Raw genomic sequence first — 18,697 nt, forward strand, 5'->3', positions numbered from 1 at the left:
TACACAGGGCGCATATGACTGGAGCACGGCTTAGTAAATTTTTGGGGGTAGAGGATAGGTGTGCGAGATGCTCGAGAGGCTCAGCGAATCACACCCACATGTTCTGGCCCAGCGAATCACACCCACCTAACCTGCACATCTTTGGGTTGTGGGGGTGAAACCCATGCAGACATGGGTAGAATGTGCAAACTCCACACGGACGTTGACCCAAGGCCGGGATATGAACCCGGGTCCTCAGCGTCGCAGTCCCCGTGCTACCCACTGCGCCACATGCTGCCCTAACCACAGCATTTATAAATAGACAAAGTTTTCATTCCATTAATGTTCAGCTGGTGTCAGGTCAGTGGAACAATAAAGCGAATGTGACAGTGAAATAAGCCAAATGCAGCTCTCTGTGACATCATGAGTTGGATGCATCAGATTGGATAAATGGCTGCTGGGGAACACGGCTATCTACTGGTATCCTGCTCAAAGGCCCACTGAGAAAACCCCAAACCGAGCTAGAAGGTAAAATATAACAAACTTCATACCTCCACTCAAACTCCTTTGGCGAAAAATATCTTCTACATTGATTAGAGAAATTTTGCTTTGGTTGTGGACAGTATATCCTGCAGAATTTTGGAACTTTTAGCAAGTCTTGGTGCAGGAAAATGTTCAGGAAGTAGAAATATGCATAGCCAGTAGAACTGGAACATTGTTTATCAATTAACAAACTTTCACTTCAGGTTGTTGACACTTGATAGAATATATTATCTGGTATTTTATGGATGAAGACATTTTAGATACCAGAAACTGAACTACTCTAAACATTATTCATAGATCACTGGTTGTTGTTTTTGCATTAACGTACTGGCTACTTTTGAGCAGGTATTAACCATTTGATATAAATAGATTATTGACTGCATTAAACAGCAGAGAAGTGCACAATGTTATAATGTCAACGAATCAATTAACAATAAGAGGGGCAATTAAACCTCTGTGTGGATTAAAATTCATATCTTTATCAATTTTAATGAGTAAAAAAGTATAGGAATAACACTTTATTCCCATCTACTTTCTCAGTAAATTAATTAAGGTGGAAATGTCTGACTAAGGAGATTCTGATCAATTTCTGGATCAACCAGCGACAGTTTAGAACGTTAATGATTAAAAAGATCAAGAACAAGGGCGGCACAGTGGTGCAGTGGTTAGCACTGCTGCCTCACAGCGCCAAGGACCCGGGTTCGATTCTGGCCCCCAGTTACTGTCCGGGTGGAGCTTGCACATTCTCCCAGATCCTGCATGGGCTTTGCCCCCACAACCCAAATAGATGTGCAGGGTAGCTGAATTGGCCACACTAAATTTCCCCTTAATTGGAAATAAGAATTGGGTATTCTAAATTTATCAAAAAGAAAGAAATATCAAGAACAGAATGTTCCTGGATGCTGCAAGGTGTTGAGTCGCATAGATACAAATAATATTTATATGCTGCCGACTTTTTTCTTATACAGTAATGGACAATTGAATAACTAACGAGAGACGGAGGTTCTATAAATATCCCCATCCTCAATGATAGGAGAATCCAGCACATTAGTGCAGAAAACAAATATTTGCAACCACCTTCAGCCAGAAGTGTCAAGTGGATGATCCATTTCGGCCTCCAACATCACAAATACAAATCTTCAAAAATTTGATTTGCTCCACATGTAAGGTGGGATTTACCACACACCGCTCCCCCCACCAACGGTGGTGGCCCTCCATTAGCCGGCGGCGGGATCTTACAATCCCATAGCTGACAACGGTTTTCCCATTGTTTCCACCCTCTGGGAACCTGCAGCGTAGGGGGGTTACCGTCAGGAGGACAGGAAGATACCACCGGCGGGAATGACTGTCAAATCCATCCCAATATCAAGGAACTGCTGAAGGCACTGGATACGGCAAAGACTATGGGCACTGACAACATTCCAGAAATAAAACTGAAGACTTGTACTCCAAAAATAGATGTGCCCTTAGCCAAGCTGCCAGTACAGCTCCAACAATGGCATCTACTCAGCAATGTGGAAAATTGCCCAGATATGTGCTGTAAACAAAAAGCAGTACAAATCCAATACAGCCAATGAACGCCCCATTTGTCTACTCTCGATCATCAGCAAAATGATGAAAGGGGTCGTCGTCAGTGCCATCAAGCTGCAGTTGATCACTGATGCTCAGTTAGAGTTCTGGAAGGTCCATTCAGCTACTGACCTCTTTACAGCTTTAGTCCAAACATGAACAGAAGAGCTGAACTCCAGAGGTGAGGTGAGAGTGACCTCCAGGCAGCATTTGATCGAGTATGGCATCAAAGAGACCTAACAAAACTGGGATCAATGAGAATCTGGGGGGGAAACTCCCCGCTGGTTGAGAGTCATACGTAGCACAATGGAAGATGGTCGTGGCTGTTGGAGGTCAACCATCTCAGTCCAAGGACATTGAGGCAGGAGTTCCTTAGGGTAGTGTCCAAAATATCTTCAGCAGCTGCATCAATGACCTTCACTCCATCATAACTGGGGATGTTTGCTGATGATTGCACAAGGCATTGGTGACTCCTCAAATACTGAAGCAGTCCATGTCCAAATGCAGCAAGATCTAGACAGTGTTCATGATTGCTCTGGTAAGTTGGAAATAACATTCACAAATCAGAAGTGCCAGTCAATCACCATTTCATGTGACAAAGAATGCAACCATCGCCCCTTGACATTCAATGACATTACCATCTCTGAATCTCCCACTATTGAAATTCTGGGGGTTACCATTGACCAGGAATTGAACTGGGCTAGCCATATAAATACTGTGACTACAAGAACAGGTCAGAGGCTGGGAATCCTGTGGCGAGTAACTCACCTCCTGACCCGCCAAAGCCTGCCCACCATCTCCAAAGTACAAGTCAGGAGTGTGATGAAATACTCTCCACTTGGATGAGTGCAGTTCTAACAACACTTGAGAAGCTCAACACCCTTCAAGACAAAGCAGCCCGCTTGAACGCCACACTACCCACTACCTTAAACATGCAATCCCTCCAACACTGATGCACAGGAGCAGCAGTGTGCACCATTTACAAGACACACTGCAGCAATCACCAAGACTCCTTTGGCAGCACCTTCCAAACTTGCAACCTCCACCACCCAGAAGGAAAAGGACAGCAGATACATGGGAAAACCACCACCTGCATGTTCCTCATTCTCCTCCAACTCACTCACCACCCTGACTTGGAAATATAGCATTACTCCTTCACTGTTATTAGGTCAAATTCCAGGAACTCTTTTCCTAACAGCACTGTGGGTATATCTACACCACATGGACTGCAGTAGTTCAAGAAGGCAGCTCACCACCACCTTCTCAAGAGTAATTAGGGATGCACAAACAAACTCTGGCCTTTAGAAATGCCCACATCCTGTGAAAAGACGTTTAAAAAGTCACAGTGAGGTTGCTGCAAACGTTGCAATGCTGTGAAATAACCCAGCTATGTTCAAAGAAATAGCATATACTATACTCCCAGTTGTGATAAATGTAGGAATTTCAGATATATTATATGTACTTGGTGCAGCAAGGGTCAAAAGTGGGTTAGTGTGTGCAGTAGTGTTTTTTTAAATCCTGGTTTGCAAGACAGGCTTTTTTTGGAGAGCCAGAGGTGAAATTAAAGCATCATAAAAGCTTAAGCTACCAGACATTTGATTGGATTAAGAGGAATTGTGGAATATTTAATCAGAGACTTCTATGTTCAGTTAGTAATGAATGGGAAGAGCAAGAGTACCAGACATTTTAGCAGAGAAGCAGAGATTGTTGAGTTAGTTCTTGGAAGTCAAACCATGAAGACAGTTTTGACTTTAGCTAGACGTCCTGCACGGTTCTGACAGAATTTAGCTTTATCTCTTTCAACAGTCTCAAAGAACATCTGTTAAGCAAATATGTCTGGGTCTGCTAACTGTATTTGAAAGTGGATTGAGATCTGAGATGGCTCTGTTTTTTGAGCAGAACTGAAAATAGCATTGTTTAAGTTAATTGTAAGTAATTTTCTTGGGTGATGTTAAAGATATTTTTGTATTGTGTTAGTAATATAATAACATTTGATTCCTTTTTAAAATACATTTAGAGTACCCAATTCTTTTTTTTTTCAAGAAGGGGCAATTTAGCTTGGCCAATCCACCTAGCCTGCACATCTTTGGGTTGTGGGGGTGAGACCCACGTAGACACGGGGAGACTCACGCAGACAGGGGGAGAATGCGCAAACTCCACACAGACAGTAACCCGGGGCCAGGATCGAACTCAGGTCCTTGCCGCCATGAGGCAATAGGTAATAACATTTGTTTTGATATGCTAAATTCCTATTTTGTATGAAATCACTCCTGGAGCGAGATATTTTTTCCTCACATTCTTACAAATTAAAATAAAATATTGGGGTTTCTGTCCTGTATCCTAGCTACTGTTGGGTCTGGTCCAGGATCGTAATACAGTACCATAATCAACCCCAAAACAACACTGCTTCAGATTGAATCCCTGGAGCATTTTGTCAGCAAAGAGTATCAGAAATGTACATTTTACAGTGATCACTTGCATGCATTCTAACACATATATATTGGTGGTCAGATGCAACCAGGTAACTCATTTCAAGATTCAGAGGATAGGTTTTTAACTATCCTATTTAGAGGTGCTGGTGGTGTAGCGATAATGTCACTGGTCTAGTAAACCAGAGGTCCAGGCTAATGCTCTGGGGACATGGGTTCAAATCCCACCATGGAGGCTGGTGGAATTTAAATTCAATTAATAAATCTAGAATTGAAAGCTGGTCTCAGTAAGGCGAACACAAAACCTGGTTGTCATGAAAACTGATCACGTTCAGTTAAGTCCTTTCGGGAAGGCAATCTGCCACCCTTACCTGTTCGGTTCTACGTATGACTCCAGATCCACAGCATTGCAGTTGACTGTTAACTGTCCTCTGAAATTGCCAAGCAAGCCACTCAGTTCAAGGGCAATGAGGGTAGGCAACAAATAATGGCCTTGCCAATGGCACCCATACCCAGGAACCTTTTTTTTAAAGCATATATTCAAGTCCAAAGTCATAATGTGATAAGCCAACAAAATCTCCACCCTTTCAACCTCCATCCTTTGTTAACTCACCTGTACATGCTGTCCCTTTACACACACGCATCCCACATATGAGCCCGACACAAGGGGAGTGTATGTAAAACAATAAGTCCCATCATGATTGTCCTGCAGTTTTGTCTTGAGACTGCTGCATGAAAGAGGATCAAAATATTGACCATAAATACTTTCATTCAGTTAAACAATGAGTTACAGTCAAGGTATACACACCACACATTCTTGAGCCTCTGTGACTGAAAATGTAATGTAAGCAACTGGTCTATTTGCCATATGTAACGTGCCATATGTAACATGCTCCTTAAGCATTCTGAAATTTTGTCCAATATTTCCATCCGTGACCCCCAACATCAATTTTAGGATGAGATAAATTAAACACTCATGTTTAACTAGTTTAACTCCCACATAATACGAGTAACATGACAGGTGGCAAGTTCACCTACTTGGGAGAAAAGGGTGAACTTTGACCGATGATTTTTGAAGCTTGCCACTACTGGCTATTTTTTGTGCCCTAGGGTCTGGGTCTGTTTTTGACAGAAGCTAATTGCCATGATTGCTATCACCTCCATCACCAGTGTATCATGTGACTACCAAGGTAATGGAATACAAGTTGGTTAGATCTTGATCTTTTCTTATATAGCAATGTTTTAGTCTGCTTTGAAATGAAATGAAAATCGAAAATTGACTCAGTCGATTTCAGCGGGAGCGGAGCAGGTTAGTCAATTTCAGCGGGAGCAGTGCGCAAGTGATTTCTGGGAGGTAAGTCTCTCCTTTAAAAACACTTGTCTTTGCAGGAGCAGGCCAGTCGATTTCAGCGGGAGCGGAGCAGGTTAGTCAATTTCAGCGGGAGCAGTGCGCAAGTGATTTCTGGGAGGTAAGTCTCTCCTTTAAAAACACTTGTCTTTGCAGGAGCAGGCCAGTCGATTTCAGCAGGAGCGGTGCGTTAGTGATTTCTGGGAGACCTTCACAGGAGCAGGCTAGTCAATTTCAGCAGTAAACACTTACCTGGTCCCGTTTTTGGTCCCTCTTTGCTGTTTTTTAAAAACATTTTAGTGTTTAAGGCGGGAACAGGAAGTTCGACCCGCGGACTTCTGGGAAGACCCTCACCAATAAATTCTGGTGGAGAGGAAACCCGAGACACTACACGTGTAGTGTCTCCCACCCGCCCTCCTCCTCTAACCTAATAATAACACCCATTGGTGTGAGGTAAGTACCATATTTTATTATTATTAGTATTTTTTAAAAAAAATAATTTCGTTGTTAGCCAGATCTTGGTAGAAAGTTAGAGGGATGGCAGGGAAGGGAGTGCAATGTTCCTCCTGCAGGATGTTTGAGGTGAGGGATGCCGTTAGTGTCCCTGCTGATTTTACCTGCAGGAAGTGCAGCTATCTCCAGCTCCTCCAAGACCGAGTTAGGGAACTGGAGCTGGAGTTGGATGAACTTCGGATCATTCGGGAGGCAGAGGGGGTCATAGATAGCAGCTTCAGGGAATTAGTTACACCAAAGATTGGAGATAGATGGGTAACTGTAAGAGGGACTGGAAAAAAGCAGTCAGTGCAGGGATCCCCTGCGGTCGTTCCCCTGAGAAACAAGTATACCACTTTGGATATTTGTGGGGGGGGGGGGGGGACTTACCAGGGGTAAGCCATGGGGTACGGGCCTCTGGCACGGAGTCTGTCCCTGTTGCTCAGAATGGAAGGGGGGAGAGGAGCAGAGCATTAGTAATTGGGGACTCGATAGTCAGGGGCACAGATAGGAGATTTTGTGGGAACGTGAGAGACTCACGTTTGGTATGTTGCCTCCCAGGTGCAAGGGTACGTGATGTCTCGGATCGTGTTTTCCGGGTCCTTAGGGGGGAGGGGGAGCAGCCCCAAGTCGTGGTCCACATTGGCACTAACGACATAGGTAGGAAAGGGGACAAGGATGTCAGGCAGGCTTTCAGGGAGCTAGGATGGAAGCTCAGAACTAGAACAAACAGAGTTGTTATCTCTGGGTTGTTGCCCGTGCCACGTAATAGTGAGATGAGGAATAGGGAGAGAGAGCAATTAAACACGTGGCTACAGGGATGGTGCAGGCGGGAGGGATTCAGATTTCTGGATAACTGGGGCTCTTTCTGGGGAAGGTGGGACCTCTACAGACAGGATGGTCTACATCTGAACCTGAGGGGCACAAATATCCTGGGGGGGAGATTTGTTAGTGCTCTTTGGGGGGGTTTAAACTAATGCAGCAGGGGCATGGGAACCTGGATTGTAGTTTTAGGGTAAGGGAGAATGAGAGTATAGAGGTCAGGAGCACAGATTTGACGTCGCAGGAGGGGGCCAGTGTTCAGGTAGGTGGTTTGAGGTGTGTCTACTTCAATGCCAGGAGTATACGAAATAAGGTAGGGGAACTGGCAGCATGGGTTGGTACCTGGGACTTCGATGTTGTGGCCATTTCGGAGACATGGATAGAGCAGGGACAGGAATGGATGTTGCAGGTTCCGGGGTTTAGGTGTCTTAGTAAGCTCAGAGAAGGAGGCAAAAGAGGGGGAGGTGTGGCGCTGCTAGTCAAGAGCAGTATTACGGTGGCGGAGAGGATGCTAGATGGGGACTCATCTTCCGAGGTAGTATGGGCTGAGGTTAGAAACATGAAAGGAGAGGTCACACTGTTGGGAGTCTTCTATAGGCCTCCAAATAGTTCTAGGGATGTAGAGGAAAGGATGGCGAGGATGATCCTGGATAAGAGCGAAAGTAACAGGGTAGTTATTATGGGAGACTTTAACTTTCCAGATATTGACTGGAAAAGATATAGTTTGAGTACATTAGATGGGTCGTTTTTTGTACAGTGTGTGCAGAAGGGTTTCCTGACACAATATGTTGACAGGCCAACAAGAGGCGAGGCCACGTTGGATTTGGTTTTGGGTAATGAACCAGGCCAGGTGTTGGATTTGGAGGTAGGAGAGCACTTTGGGGACAGTGACCACAATTCGGTGACGTTTACGTTAATAATGGAAAGGGATAAGTATACACCGCAGGGCAAGAGTTGTAGCTGGGGGAAGGGCAATTATGATGCCATTAGACGTGACTTGGGGGGGATAAGGTGGAGAAGTAGGCTGCAAATGTTGGGCACACTGGATAAGTGGAGCTTGTTCAAGGATCAGCTACTGCGTGTTCTTGATAAGTATGTACCGGTCAGGCAGGGAGGAAGGCGTCGAGCGAGGGAACCGTGGTTTACCAAAGAAGTGGAATCTCTTGTTAAGAGGAAGAAGGAGGCCTATGTGAAGATGAGGTGTGAAGTTTCAGTTGGGGTGATGGATAGTTACAAGGTAGCGAGGAAGGATCTAAAGAGAGAGCTAAGACGAGCAAGGAGGGGACATGAGAAGCATTTGGCAGGTAGGATCAAGGAAAACCCAAAAGCTTTCTATAGGTATGTCAGGAATAAGCGAATGACTAGGGTAAGAGTAGGACCAGTCAAGGACAGGGATGGGAAGTTGTGTGTGGAGTCTGAAGAGATAGGCGAGATACTAAATGAATATTTTTCGTCAGTATTCACTCAGGAGAAAGATAATGTTGTGGAGGAGAATGCTGAGACCCAGGCTAATAGAATAGATGGCATTGAGGTACGTAGGGAAGAGGTGTTGGCAATTCTGGACAGGCTGAACATAGATAAGTCCCCGGGTCCTGATGGGATTTATCCTAGGATTCTCTGGGAGGCCAGGGAAGAGATTGCTGGACCTTTGGCTTTGATTTTTATGTCATCATTGGCTACAGGAATAGTGCCAGAGGACTGGAGGATAGCAAATGTGGTCCCTTTGTTCTAAAAGGGGAGCAGAGACAACCCCGGCAACTATAGACCGGTGAGCCTCACGTTTGTAGTGGGTAAAGTCTTGGAGGGGATTATAAGAGACAAGATTTATAATCATCTAGATAGGAATAATATGATCAGGGATAGTCAGCATGGCTTTGTGAAGGGTAGGTCATGCCTCACAAACCTTATCGAGTTCTTTGAGAAGGTGACTGAACAGGTAGAGCAGTTGATGTGGTGTATATGGATTTCAGCAAAGCGTTTGATAAGGTTCCCCACGGTAGGCTATTGCAGAAAATACGGAGGCTGGGGATTGAGGGTGATTTAGAGATGTGGATCAGAAATTGGCTAGCTGAAAGAAGACAGAGGGTGGTGGTTGATGGGAAATGTTCAGAATGGAGTTCAGTTACAAGTGGAGTACCACAAGGATCTGTTCTGGGGCCATTGCTGTTTGTCATTTTTATCAATGACCTAGAGGAAGGCGCAGAAGGGTGGGTGAGTAAATTTGCAGACGATTATAAAGTCGGTGGTGTTGGCGATAGTGTGGAAGGATGTAGCAGGTTACAGAGGGATATAGATAAGCTGCAGAGCTGGGCTGAGAGGTGGCAAATGGAGTTTAATGTAGAGAAGTGTGAGGTGATTCACTTTGGAAGGAATAACAGGAATGCGGAATATTTGGCTAATGGTAAAGTTCTTGGAAGTGTGGATGAGCAGAGGCATCTAGGTGTCCATGTACATAGATCCCTGAAAGTTGCCACCCAGGTTGATAGGGTTGTGAAGAAGTCCTATCGAGTGTTGGCCTTTATTGGTAGAGGGATTGAGTTCTGGAGTCAGGAGGTCATGTTGCAGCTGTACAGAACTCTGGTACGGCCGCATTTGGAGTATTGCGTACAGTTCTGGTCACTGCATTATAGGAAGGATGTGGAGGCTTTGGAGCGGGTGCAGAGGAGATTTACCAGGATGTTGCCTGGTATGGAGGGAAAATCTTATGAGGAAAGGCTGATGGACTTGAGGTTGTTTTCGTAGGAGAGAAGAAGGTTAAGAGGAGACTTAATAGAGGCATACAAAATGATCAGGGGGTTAGATAGGGTGGACAGTGAGAGCCTTCTCCCGCGGATGGAAATGGCTGGCACGAGGGGACATAGCTTTAAACTGAGGGGTAATAGATATAGGACAGAGGTCAGAGGTAGGTTCTTTATGCAAAAAGTAGTGAGGCCGTGGAATGCCCTACCTGCTACAGTAGTGAACTCGCCAACATTGAGGGCATTTAAAAGTTTATTGGATAAACATATGGATGATAATGGCATAGTGTAGGTTAGATGGCTTTTGTTTCGGTGCAACATCGTGGGCCGAAGGGCCTGTACTGCGCTGTATCGTTCTATGTTCTATGTTCTATTGCCACAAGTAGGCTTCAAATGAAGTTACTGCGAAAAGCTCCTAGTCGCCACATTCCGGCGCCTGTTCGGGGAGGCCAGTACAGGAATTGAACCCGCGCTGCTGGCCTTGGTCTGCTTTACAAGCCAGTTAGCGGCTGGTTTCGCACACTGGGCTAAATCGCTGGCTTTTAAAGCAGACCAAGGCAGGTCAGAAGCATGGTTCAATTCCCGTACCAGCTTCCCCGAACAGGCGCCGGAATGTGGCGACTAGGGGCTTTTCACAGTAACTTCATTTGAAGCCTACTTGTGACAATAAGCAATTTTCATTTCATTTCATTTTTCATTCATTTTTATTTAGCTCACTGTGCTAAACCCCTAAATCTCATGATCTTATGAAGAAATCAGCAGAAGCGTCTAGACAGGAACAAGACATAAGAAGGAGATAAAAGCTTTGGTTATCTCCTGCTTTTAGTGTTTCAGTTTGAACAACAAAAAATGCCAAAACAAGAAAATAAGTGATTGCAATGATATCAACCGTAAATGATAAAAGTATATTTTTAATGCCCAGTAGAATGAAGAGAGGCGGAAGAACTAACTGTAGTATTGGGAGAATGTTTAAGAGGATAAACGGTGATTTTAAAAATACTCATTTGAGAAGAAACACATCAGGAAACAGCTTTCAAATGAACAACTTTGGCTATTTATGCCATCTGACTGTCTTCAAAGGATTCAGGAATAGACGCATCTTGAGGGATTATCCGTGATCTGCATCTATAATAGCCAAACTAATTGTGTAAAAGTGCGTGGTTTTTAATTGTTGCTTGAAGAACTTAAAAGACAGATACAGAAACTGTAAAGCTCCTCTCTAAATAGTTAGACTGATCACCTGTGCCATATATAAATGGTGTCTCATGTTTGCTCAAAGTGTGATCATGAAACAGTATCAGAAGGAAGCTGACTAACTGTTGATCCTGGCACATTCAACAACAGATAGCACTGATGCTATCTGTGGAAACACATCCATAAAAAATCACAAATATTTTAATAATATAATGATGAGCCAAATGGTAGCTTTCTATACTTAACTGTCTAGAGTTTCAGAATATCAGATGGAATACAAACATATTCAAAGCAGCAAAAATTCCCTTGCTTCACAAAAAACATTTGATACCATTTACTTTTTTTAAAATTAATTTTTACAGGATGTGGGATTCACTGGCTAGGCCAACATTTATTGCCCATCCTTAATTGCCTTTGAGAAGGTGGTAGTGAGCAACCTTCTTGAACCGCTGCAGTCCATGTGATGTAGGTACACCCAGAGTGCTGGAAGGGAGAAAGTTTCAGTATTTTGACCCAGCAACAGTTAAGGAACGGCGATATATTTCCAAGTCTGGAGGATAAATGACTTGGAGGGGAATTTCCAGGTGCTGGTGTTCCCAGGTATCTGCTGCTCTTGGCCTTCTGGATGGTAGTGGTCGTGGGTTTGAAAGGTGCTGCCTAAGGAGCCTTGGTGAGTTCCTGCAGTGCATCTTGTAGATGGTACACACAGCTGCCACTGTGCAACGGTGGTGTAGGGAATGCGTGTTTCTGGAAAGGGTGCCAATCAAGCGGGCTGCTTTATCCTGGATGGTGCTGAGCTAATTGAGTGTTGTTGGAGCTGCACTCATCCAGTCAAGTGGAGAGTATTCTTTCACACTCCTGACTTGTGCCTTGTAGATGGTGGACAGGCTTTGGGAAATCAGGAGGTGAGTTACTCTCTGCAAGATTCCTAGCCTCTGGCCTGCTCTTGCAGCCACAGTATTTATGTGGCTAGACCAATTCAGTTTCTGGACAACGGTAACCCCAGGATGTTGATAGTGAGGTATTCAGTGTAGGTAATGCCATTGAATGTCGTGGGGCAATGGTTTGATTCTCTCTTACTGGAGATGGTCATTGCCTGGCACTTGTGTGGCACCACTGTTACTTGCCACCAGTCCGCTCAAGCCTGGATATTGTCCCGGTCTTGCTGCATTTGAAATGGACAGCTTCAGTGTCTGAGGAGTCGCGAATTGTGTTAAATATTGCACAATCATGTGTGAACATCCCCACATCTGTTGGAAGGTCATTGATGAAGCACCTAAAGATGGCTGGGCCTAGGACACCACCCTGAGGAACTCCTGCAGTGATCCCAGGATTGTTCGGGTGCACTGAGGCGAACTCAGAATGTCTAATTCACCTAACAAGCACGGTTTTCGGGACATGTGGGAGGAAACCGGAGTAAACCCACACACCTGTAGTGAATCAAATTGGCTAAAGACTGGCATCTGTGATGTTAGGTATCTCTGGAGGACACGGAGATGGATCATCCGCTCAGAACCTCTGGCTGAAGATTATTGTGAATGCTTCAGCCTTGTCTTTTGCACTGATGTGCTGAACTCCTCCATGATTGCAGATGAGGATGTTAGTGGAGCCTTCTCCTCCAGCGGGTTGTTTAATTGTCCAGCACCATTCACAACTGGATGTGGCAGGGCTGCAGGTCTTAGATCTGATCCACTGGTTGTGGGATTGCTCAGCACTGTCTATCACTTGCTGCTTATGTTGTTTGGCATGCAAGTAGTGCTTTGTTGTAGCTTCATCAGGCTGACACCACATTTTTCGGTATGCTTGGCGCTGCTCCTGGCATGCCCTCCTGATTTGAATGAGGGTTGATCCCTTGGCTTGGCGGTAAGTGGGGGATATGCCGGGCCATGAGGTTACAGATTGTGGCTGAGTAAAATTCTGCTGCTGTTATGGCCCACAGCACCTCATGGGTGCTCAGTCTTGAGTTGTAAGATCTGTTCTGAGTCTATCCCATTTAGCACAATGTTAGTGCCACACAACACGATGGGGGGACTTCGTCTCCAAAAGGACTGTGCAGTGGTCAGTCCTGCCAATACTGTCATGGACAGATGGAATTGCAACAGGGAAGTTGGTGAGGATAAGGTCAAGTATGTTTTTCTTTCTTGATGGTTCTCTCACTAATTGTCGCAGGCCCAGTCTAACAGCTATGTCCTTTAGCACTTGACCAGCTCGGTCTGTGGTGGTACTATCGAGCCAGTCTCGCTGTTGGACATTGCAGTCCCCTACCCAGAGTACATTCTGTGCTCTTGCCATCCTCAATGCCTCCTCCAAGTGGTGTTCAACATGGAGGAGTACTGATTTATCAGCTGATGGTGGACGGTACGTGGTAATCAACATGTGTGCCATTTGTGACCTGAAGCTATGACACTCTGTGGGGTCCGGAGTCGATATTGAGGACTCCTAGGGAAACTGCCTCCTGACTGTATACCACTGTGCCACCACCTCTGCTGGGTCTGTCCTGCTGGTGAGACAGGACATACCCACGAATGGTGACAGCAGTATATGGGACGTTATTTGTGAGGTGTGATACAGGGAGTATGACTATGTCAGGCTAGTCTGTGAGACACCTTTCCAAATTTTTGCACAGCTCTAAAATGTTAGTAAGGAGGACTTTGCAGGGTCGACAGGGTTTTCAGTGCCTAGGTCGATGCCAGGTGGTCTGTCCGGTTTCTTCCCTTTTTATTGACTTTGTAGCGGTTTTATATAATTGGCGTGCTAGGACATTTCATAGAATCATAGAATTTACAGTGCAGAAGGAGGCCATTCGGCCCATCGAGTCTGCACCGGCTCTTTGAAAGAGCACCCTACCCAAGCCCATACCTCCACCCTAACCCCATAACCCAGTAACCCCACCCAACACTAAGGGCAATTTTGGACACTAAGGGCAATTTAGCATGGTCAATCCACCTAACCTGCACATCTTTGGACTGTGGGAGGAAACCGGAGCACCCGGAGGAAACCCACACACACACGGGGAGAACGTGCAGACTCCGCACAGACAGTGACCCAAGCCAGGAATTGAACCTGGGACCCTGGAGTTGTGAAGCAATTGTGCTATCCACAAGGCTACCGTGCTGCCCCTAGGGCATTAAAGAATCAACCACATTGCTGTGGATCTAGAGTCAGAGATGAAGACAGCAGATTTTCTTCCCTAAAGAATTGTTCTTTCTGCACCTCAATTAAATAAAATTTTAATGATTAGAAAAAAATATTTTAAAAATTACAGGGCAATTTAGCATGGCCAATCCACCTGCCCTGCACATCTTTGGGTTGTGGGGGTGAGACCCATGCAGATAGGGGGAGAATGTGCAAACTCCACACGGGCAGTGACCCTGGGCCAGGATGACACCTAGTACCTCAGTGCTGTGAGGCAGCAGTGCTAACCACTGTGTCACCATGCCTCCCCCATACAGTTTTAAACTTAATTTATGGAGCATATACTTTGAACATAAATCGGATGCTGAATAATAGAATCAAATTTATTAAATCGGATACTAGGGGCAGAATTTAATATAAATGACAGGGGTCTCTCTCGCACATCATCTAAATAGGTAAGAGTCCCTCATGTTTCATTCTGGGAAGACCCACCAATCAGGCATTTAACTGGGGAGCGGAGGTGGTTGGCTTTTCCTGGATTCAAGAACCTCCGGGTCACTGGTCCCATTCCCCCGCCTCCTCAAGAGCTGTTGGCCAATCAAAGGCTGAAACCACTTTATTGCTCAGCAGTGCCACCAGGGAGATATTCATTTCCACTGAAGGGGTTGATCAGCTGACCAATAATCCAAGCTCAACTTAAGCCTTAAGCAAGGCATTTTGGCAGACATTCATTTATGACTCAGTTAATTTGCCCAAAATACTCACCATTCTTTATTCTTCTTGTTGAAGATGCTAACCCGAATGGATTCACCTCCTCTCCCCATCTGCTTCCCCGATTGGTCATTACAGATTAGTACGAATTCACTTGATTGGTCTTGTCGAGCCACATGGAGGCCTGAATGTGAGCAGATTGGAACCATGTTATGCGGAACTCACTTTTTGTCTCCCCAAGAATAGCTCTCACAGGAAATAACACTTATAAACCACCTATATCTAATTTTCCCCACATAACCTCAATATATATATTACGTAGAAGTCATGAATTCACTAATGTGACTCAGAGCACAGAGAAAAGCTCTGACTGGGGCTGTCTGCTGCTGGCTTTGTTTGTCACTTCTGTTGACTGACAATAGTCCTTCTTTGTCACATCCTCTCCTGCTGTTCCCACCCTGTCCTCCCCGGATCCCTCTTCCACTGCTCCATGTTCCAGACCCAACCCCAGTCCATCCCAAGTCTCCCACAAACCTTCCCCCCACTCACATGTCTTACCCTTGCCATTCTCTAGCCTCCACGCAAGCTGCCATTCTCCTACTTTCCTCTATGTGCTACAGAGCCCAACAAATAAAACAACAGACCTCAGGCACAAATGCACAAAGACTGGTGCCACCTTTAAACAAACATAAAACAGTTGCCACAAAGTCTGTGTGTGCCTCTGACTTGATTATGAAGACAGGGTTTAATTGCAAAAAGTTTTAATATGAGTATTCATGGAATGCAAATGCAAGGTGGAACACACCATGAGACAGTGTGAAACCCAACCCAGTGCAAGGTCACTGCCTTCATCTCTGTATCTGTGTAATTATGTAATTTCAAGAAGGAATTAAGGTATAGGGGGCGATTCTCCGAGCCCCGGGCTGGAGAATCGGCGCAACCGCGACATGATGCCCCATCGCCGGCGCGCCATTTGCGCCGTTGCGGCGCCGGCCTCTGGAATCGGTGGGGCCGTTAATTCTCCGGCCCGGATGGGCCGAGCGGCCGCCCCAATACGACAAATTCCCGTCAGAGCTGTTCACCCCTGGTCGCTGCCAGCGGGAACACTGCGGGAACGCTCGGTGGGCGGCCTGTGGGGCGGGGTGGGGGGCTCCTTCACCGGAGGGGGGGGGGCCTCCAGTGGGGTCTGGCCTGCGATCGGGGCCCACCGATCGGCGGGCCAGCCTCTCCCCCGGGCCTAATTCCTGGCACGGCCAACCCCTGAACACCGACCCCATTTTGGGTCGGGGCCGGCGCGTGTAAGAAGATCTCCGCGCATGCGCAGGATGGCGCGGCCCAATTGCGCATGCGTAGGATTGAGCTGGCCCAACTGCACATGCGCGGGTTGGCGCTGCGCCCATTTGGCGCCGCGTATGGAGGCTGGAGCGGCGTGAACCGCTCCAGCGCCGTGCTGGCCCCCACTCGTGCTAGGGCCCTGTTCGCGCCGTCGTGAAACGCGACGGCGTTCACGATGGCACAAACACTTGGCCTCCATATCGGAGAATCGCCCCATAGCTCTTGGAGCTAAAGGGATCAAGGGATATGGGGGATCAGGGTATTGATCGGCCATGATCATAATGAATGGCGGACCAAGCTCGGAAGGGCCGAATGACCTCCTCCTGCTTCTACTTTTCATGTTTCAAGCCAACATAAGGAAATCAACATTTTCGGTCCTCCTAATTAAGTCGCCTTGCCCGCCTCCTTTCCTGCTCTCACAGACCCTATAAAATATCGCCTGCTTTCCCGATCCTCCCACAGCCAGCTCACATTCTCAAACAGCATCATTTATTTTATTCCCTTCCCCAATGTACCAACATCCCACCCAAAGGGCAGCACAAATGGTTCTCAGAATTCTACCCATGCCATTGGCTATCTGCAATTGAACAAATGGAATTACAGAAGACAAGGGATCCTCACAGATCTTGTGGACAAGTACCCTACTTCCACTCAGTTCCAGTAATCACCAGTAAACACCAAAATCAAAATGACAGCTTACAACATGTAAGATCTCAATCCAGCAATTAAAAGGTTTTCAAGTCCCTCAGGTCTAACACTTGTTAAACAATGTTCAGACATGAATAGAATTCACAATGTGGAAACAATAATAATTATGTGAAGCAACTATGGTAACCAGACATCTCGCATCACTATCTTACATTACGATCTCCAACAGGATCATGCTCAATTTTGCCTTTGTGTCTCATTTGTTACCACTGGTGAGATTCACAAAAGCAAAGTTTACAGCTAAAGAAAACTCAGCACTTCTCGTTCTTTAGAGCTGTGGCATACAAAGTATGTATCCTGCCCATACACCTTCCTGATGTGAATCTCCTGTCAATGTTGAATCTCTTAGTGCCTCTAAATCTATTGATCTCAGTCTTAATATATTCAATGACTGATGAACATCCACAGCCTTTTGAGGCACAGAATTCCAAAAATTCACAATGCACTTTAGTGAAAGAAATGTGCCTCGGCCAGAATTAGATGTGGGTGTACATATACCCAATGGGCTGCAGTGGTTCAAGATGGCGGCAGCTTACCACCACTTTCTCAAGGGCAATAAGGATGGGCAATGAATGCTGGCCGAGCCAGCGACTGCATCCTTCTTGCGACCTCCTCACAACTTACTTTCCCCTTAATTAATTTTGTATCATCAGCAAACATTGCACTCCCTTCTCATGCAATTCAGTGATATGGACTGTAAAGAGCTGAGGCCCAAGTACTGATCCCTGTGCTGTCCAACTGCTTACAGCCTGCGCAGCCAAAAATTACCCACTTGACTTCCGGTGGCTGCAATGTGCTGAGCGGACACACATCAAGTGGCTCTCCTCCCAAACAAACCCAACAGGCAATTTATCGGGAATTTCGGCTTAAAAAGCCCAGCCAAATATAAAAGACGTAAGAAAGGAACATGCCTGGCAATAACGAACAGAGAGGACGGCGAGATATTAGGAGCATCAGCGAAGGAAAGGGGCAGGAAGAGCGGGCGTCCAGACAGGCGGCCACACGAGACGAAATGGGGGTTCAGGCGAACCAGGAGGGGGTAAAGCCGGCAAACCAATCAGCGGAGCAGGAGCAGGATGCGGCGACCCTCCCCCCCCCGCCCCCCCCCGCACAGGGAGACAAATGGAGAAGCGTGCTGAAAAAGGAGCTAAACGCCATGAAGGAGGCGATCATGACGGAGCGCCACTCGATGATGAAGGTGGTGATGTCAGAGGTGACAAACACAATGCAGCGAACCATAGAAGGCGTGGGAAGGAAGGTGGAGGCACAGGAGAAAACAATCCTGGAGTTGGAGAATTCTGCTTTGGACCAGAGCGACAGGATTGTAGCTCTGGAAACCAAAGTGAGAAGGTTGGTGATGGCCCAGGGGAGCCTAAGAGGGAAAGTAGAGGACTAGGAAAACAGGTCCAGACGGCAGAACGTCAGAATAGTGAGCCTGCCAGAAGGGATAGAGGGTAGAGACCCAACGAGCTAATTGCCCAAAGTTGGGCAAGCTAGTGGGGAGGGAGGACTTTCCAAATCCCCCAGAAATGGACAGGGCACACAGGTTGCTTCGGCCCAGGCCCAAAGCGGGGAGCAGCCCAGAGCCAAGCTGCACCGGTTCCGGGACCGAGAAAAAATCTTACGGTGGTCCCTTCAGATGAAATCATGCACATGGGAAGGGAAGAATATAAGGGTGTACCAAGACATTGGGG

General features: G+C 46.3%; 1 protein-coding gene across 2 annotated transcripts in view; it reads right to left on the reverse strand.

Moving 5' to 3' along the window:
• The window catches only part of trim45 (tripartite motif containing 45), a 47,712-nt gene that overhangs the window by 15,764 nt on the left and 13,251 nt on the right, over positions 1-18,697 (reverse strand). Inside the window, exons 3-4 of one of the 2 annotated variants that reach the window (XM_072513778.1) lie at positions 15,015-15,144; positions 5,134-5,245 (exon numbers count right to left, since the gene is read on the reverse strand). In XM_072513778.1, the coding sequence (XP_072369879.1) occupies positions 5,134-5,245; positions 15,015-15,144 (242 nt within the window). Of the gene's footprint in view, positions 1-5,133; positions 5,249-15,014; positions 15,145-18,697 lie in introns of both variants that reach the window. The other variant, XM_072513777.1, reaches the window with a different exon arrangement.

This window comes from Scyliorhinus torazame, chromosome 8 (assembly GCF_047496885.1).
Source record: "Scyliorhinus torazame isolate Kashiwa2021f chromosome 8, sScyTor2.1, whole genome shotgun sequence".
Taxonomy (NCBI): Eukaryota; Metazoa; Chordata; class Chondrichthyes; order Carcharhiniformes; family Scyliorhinidae; genus Scyliorhinus; species Scyliorhinus torazame.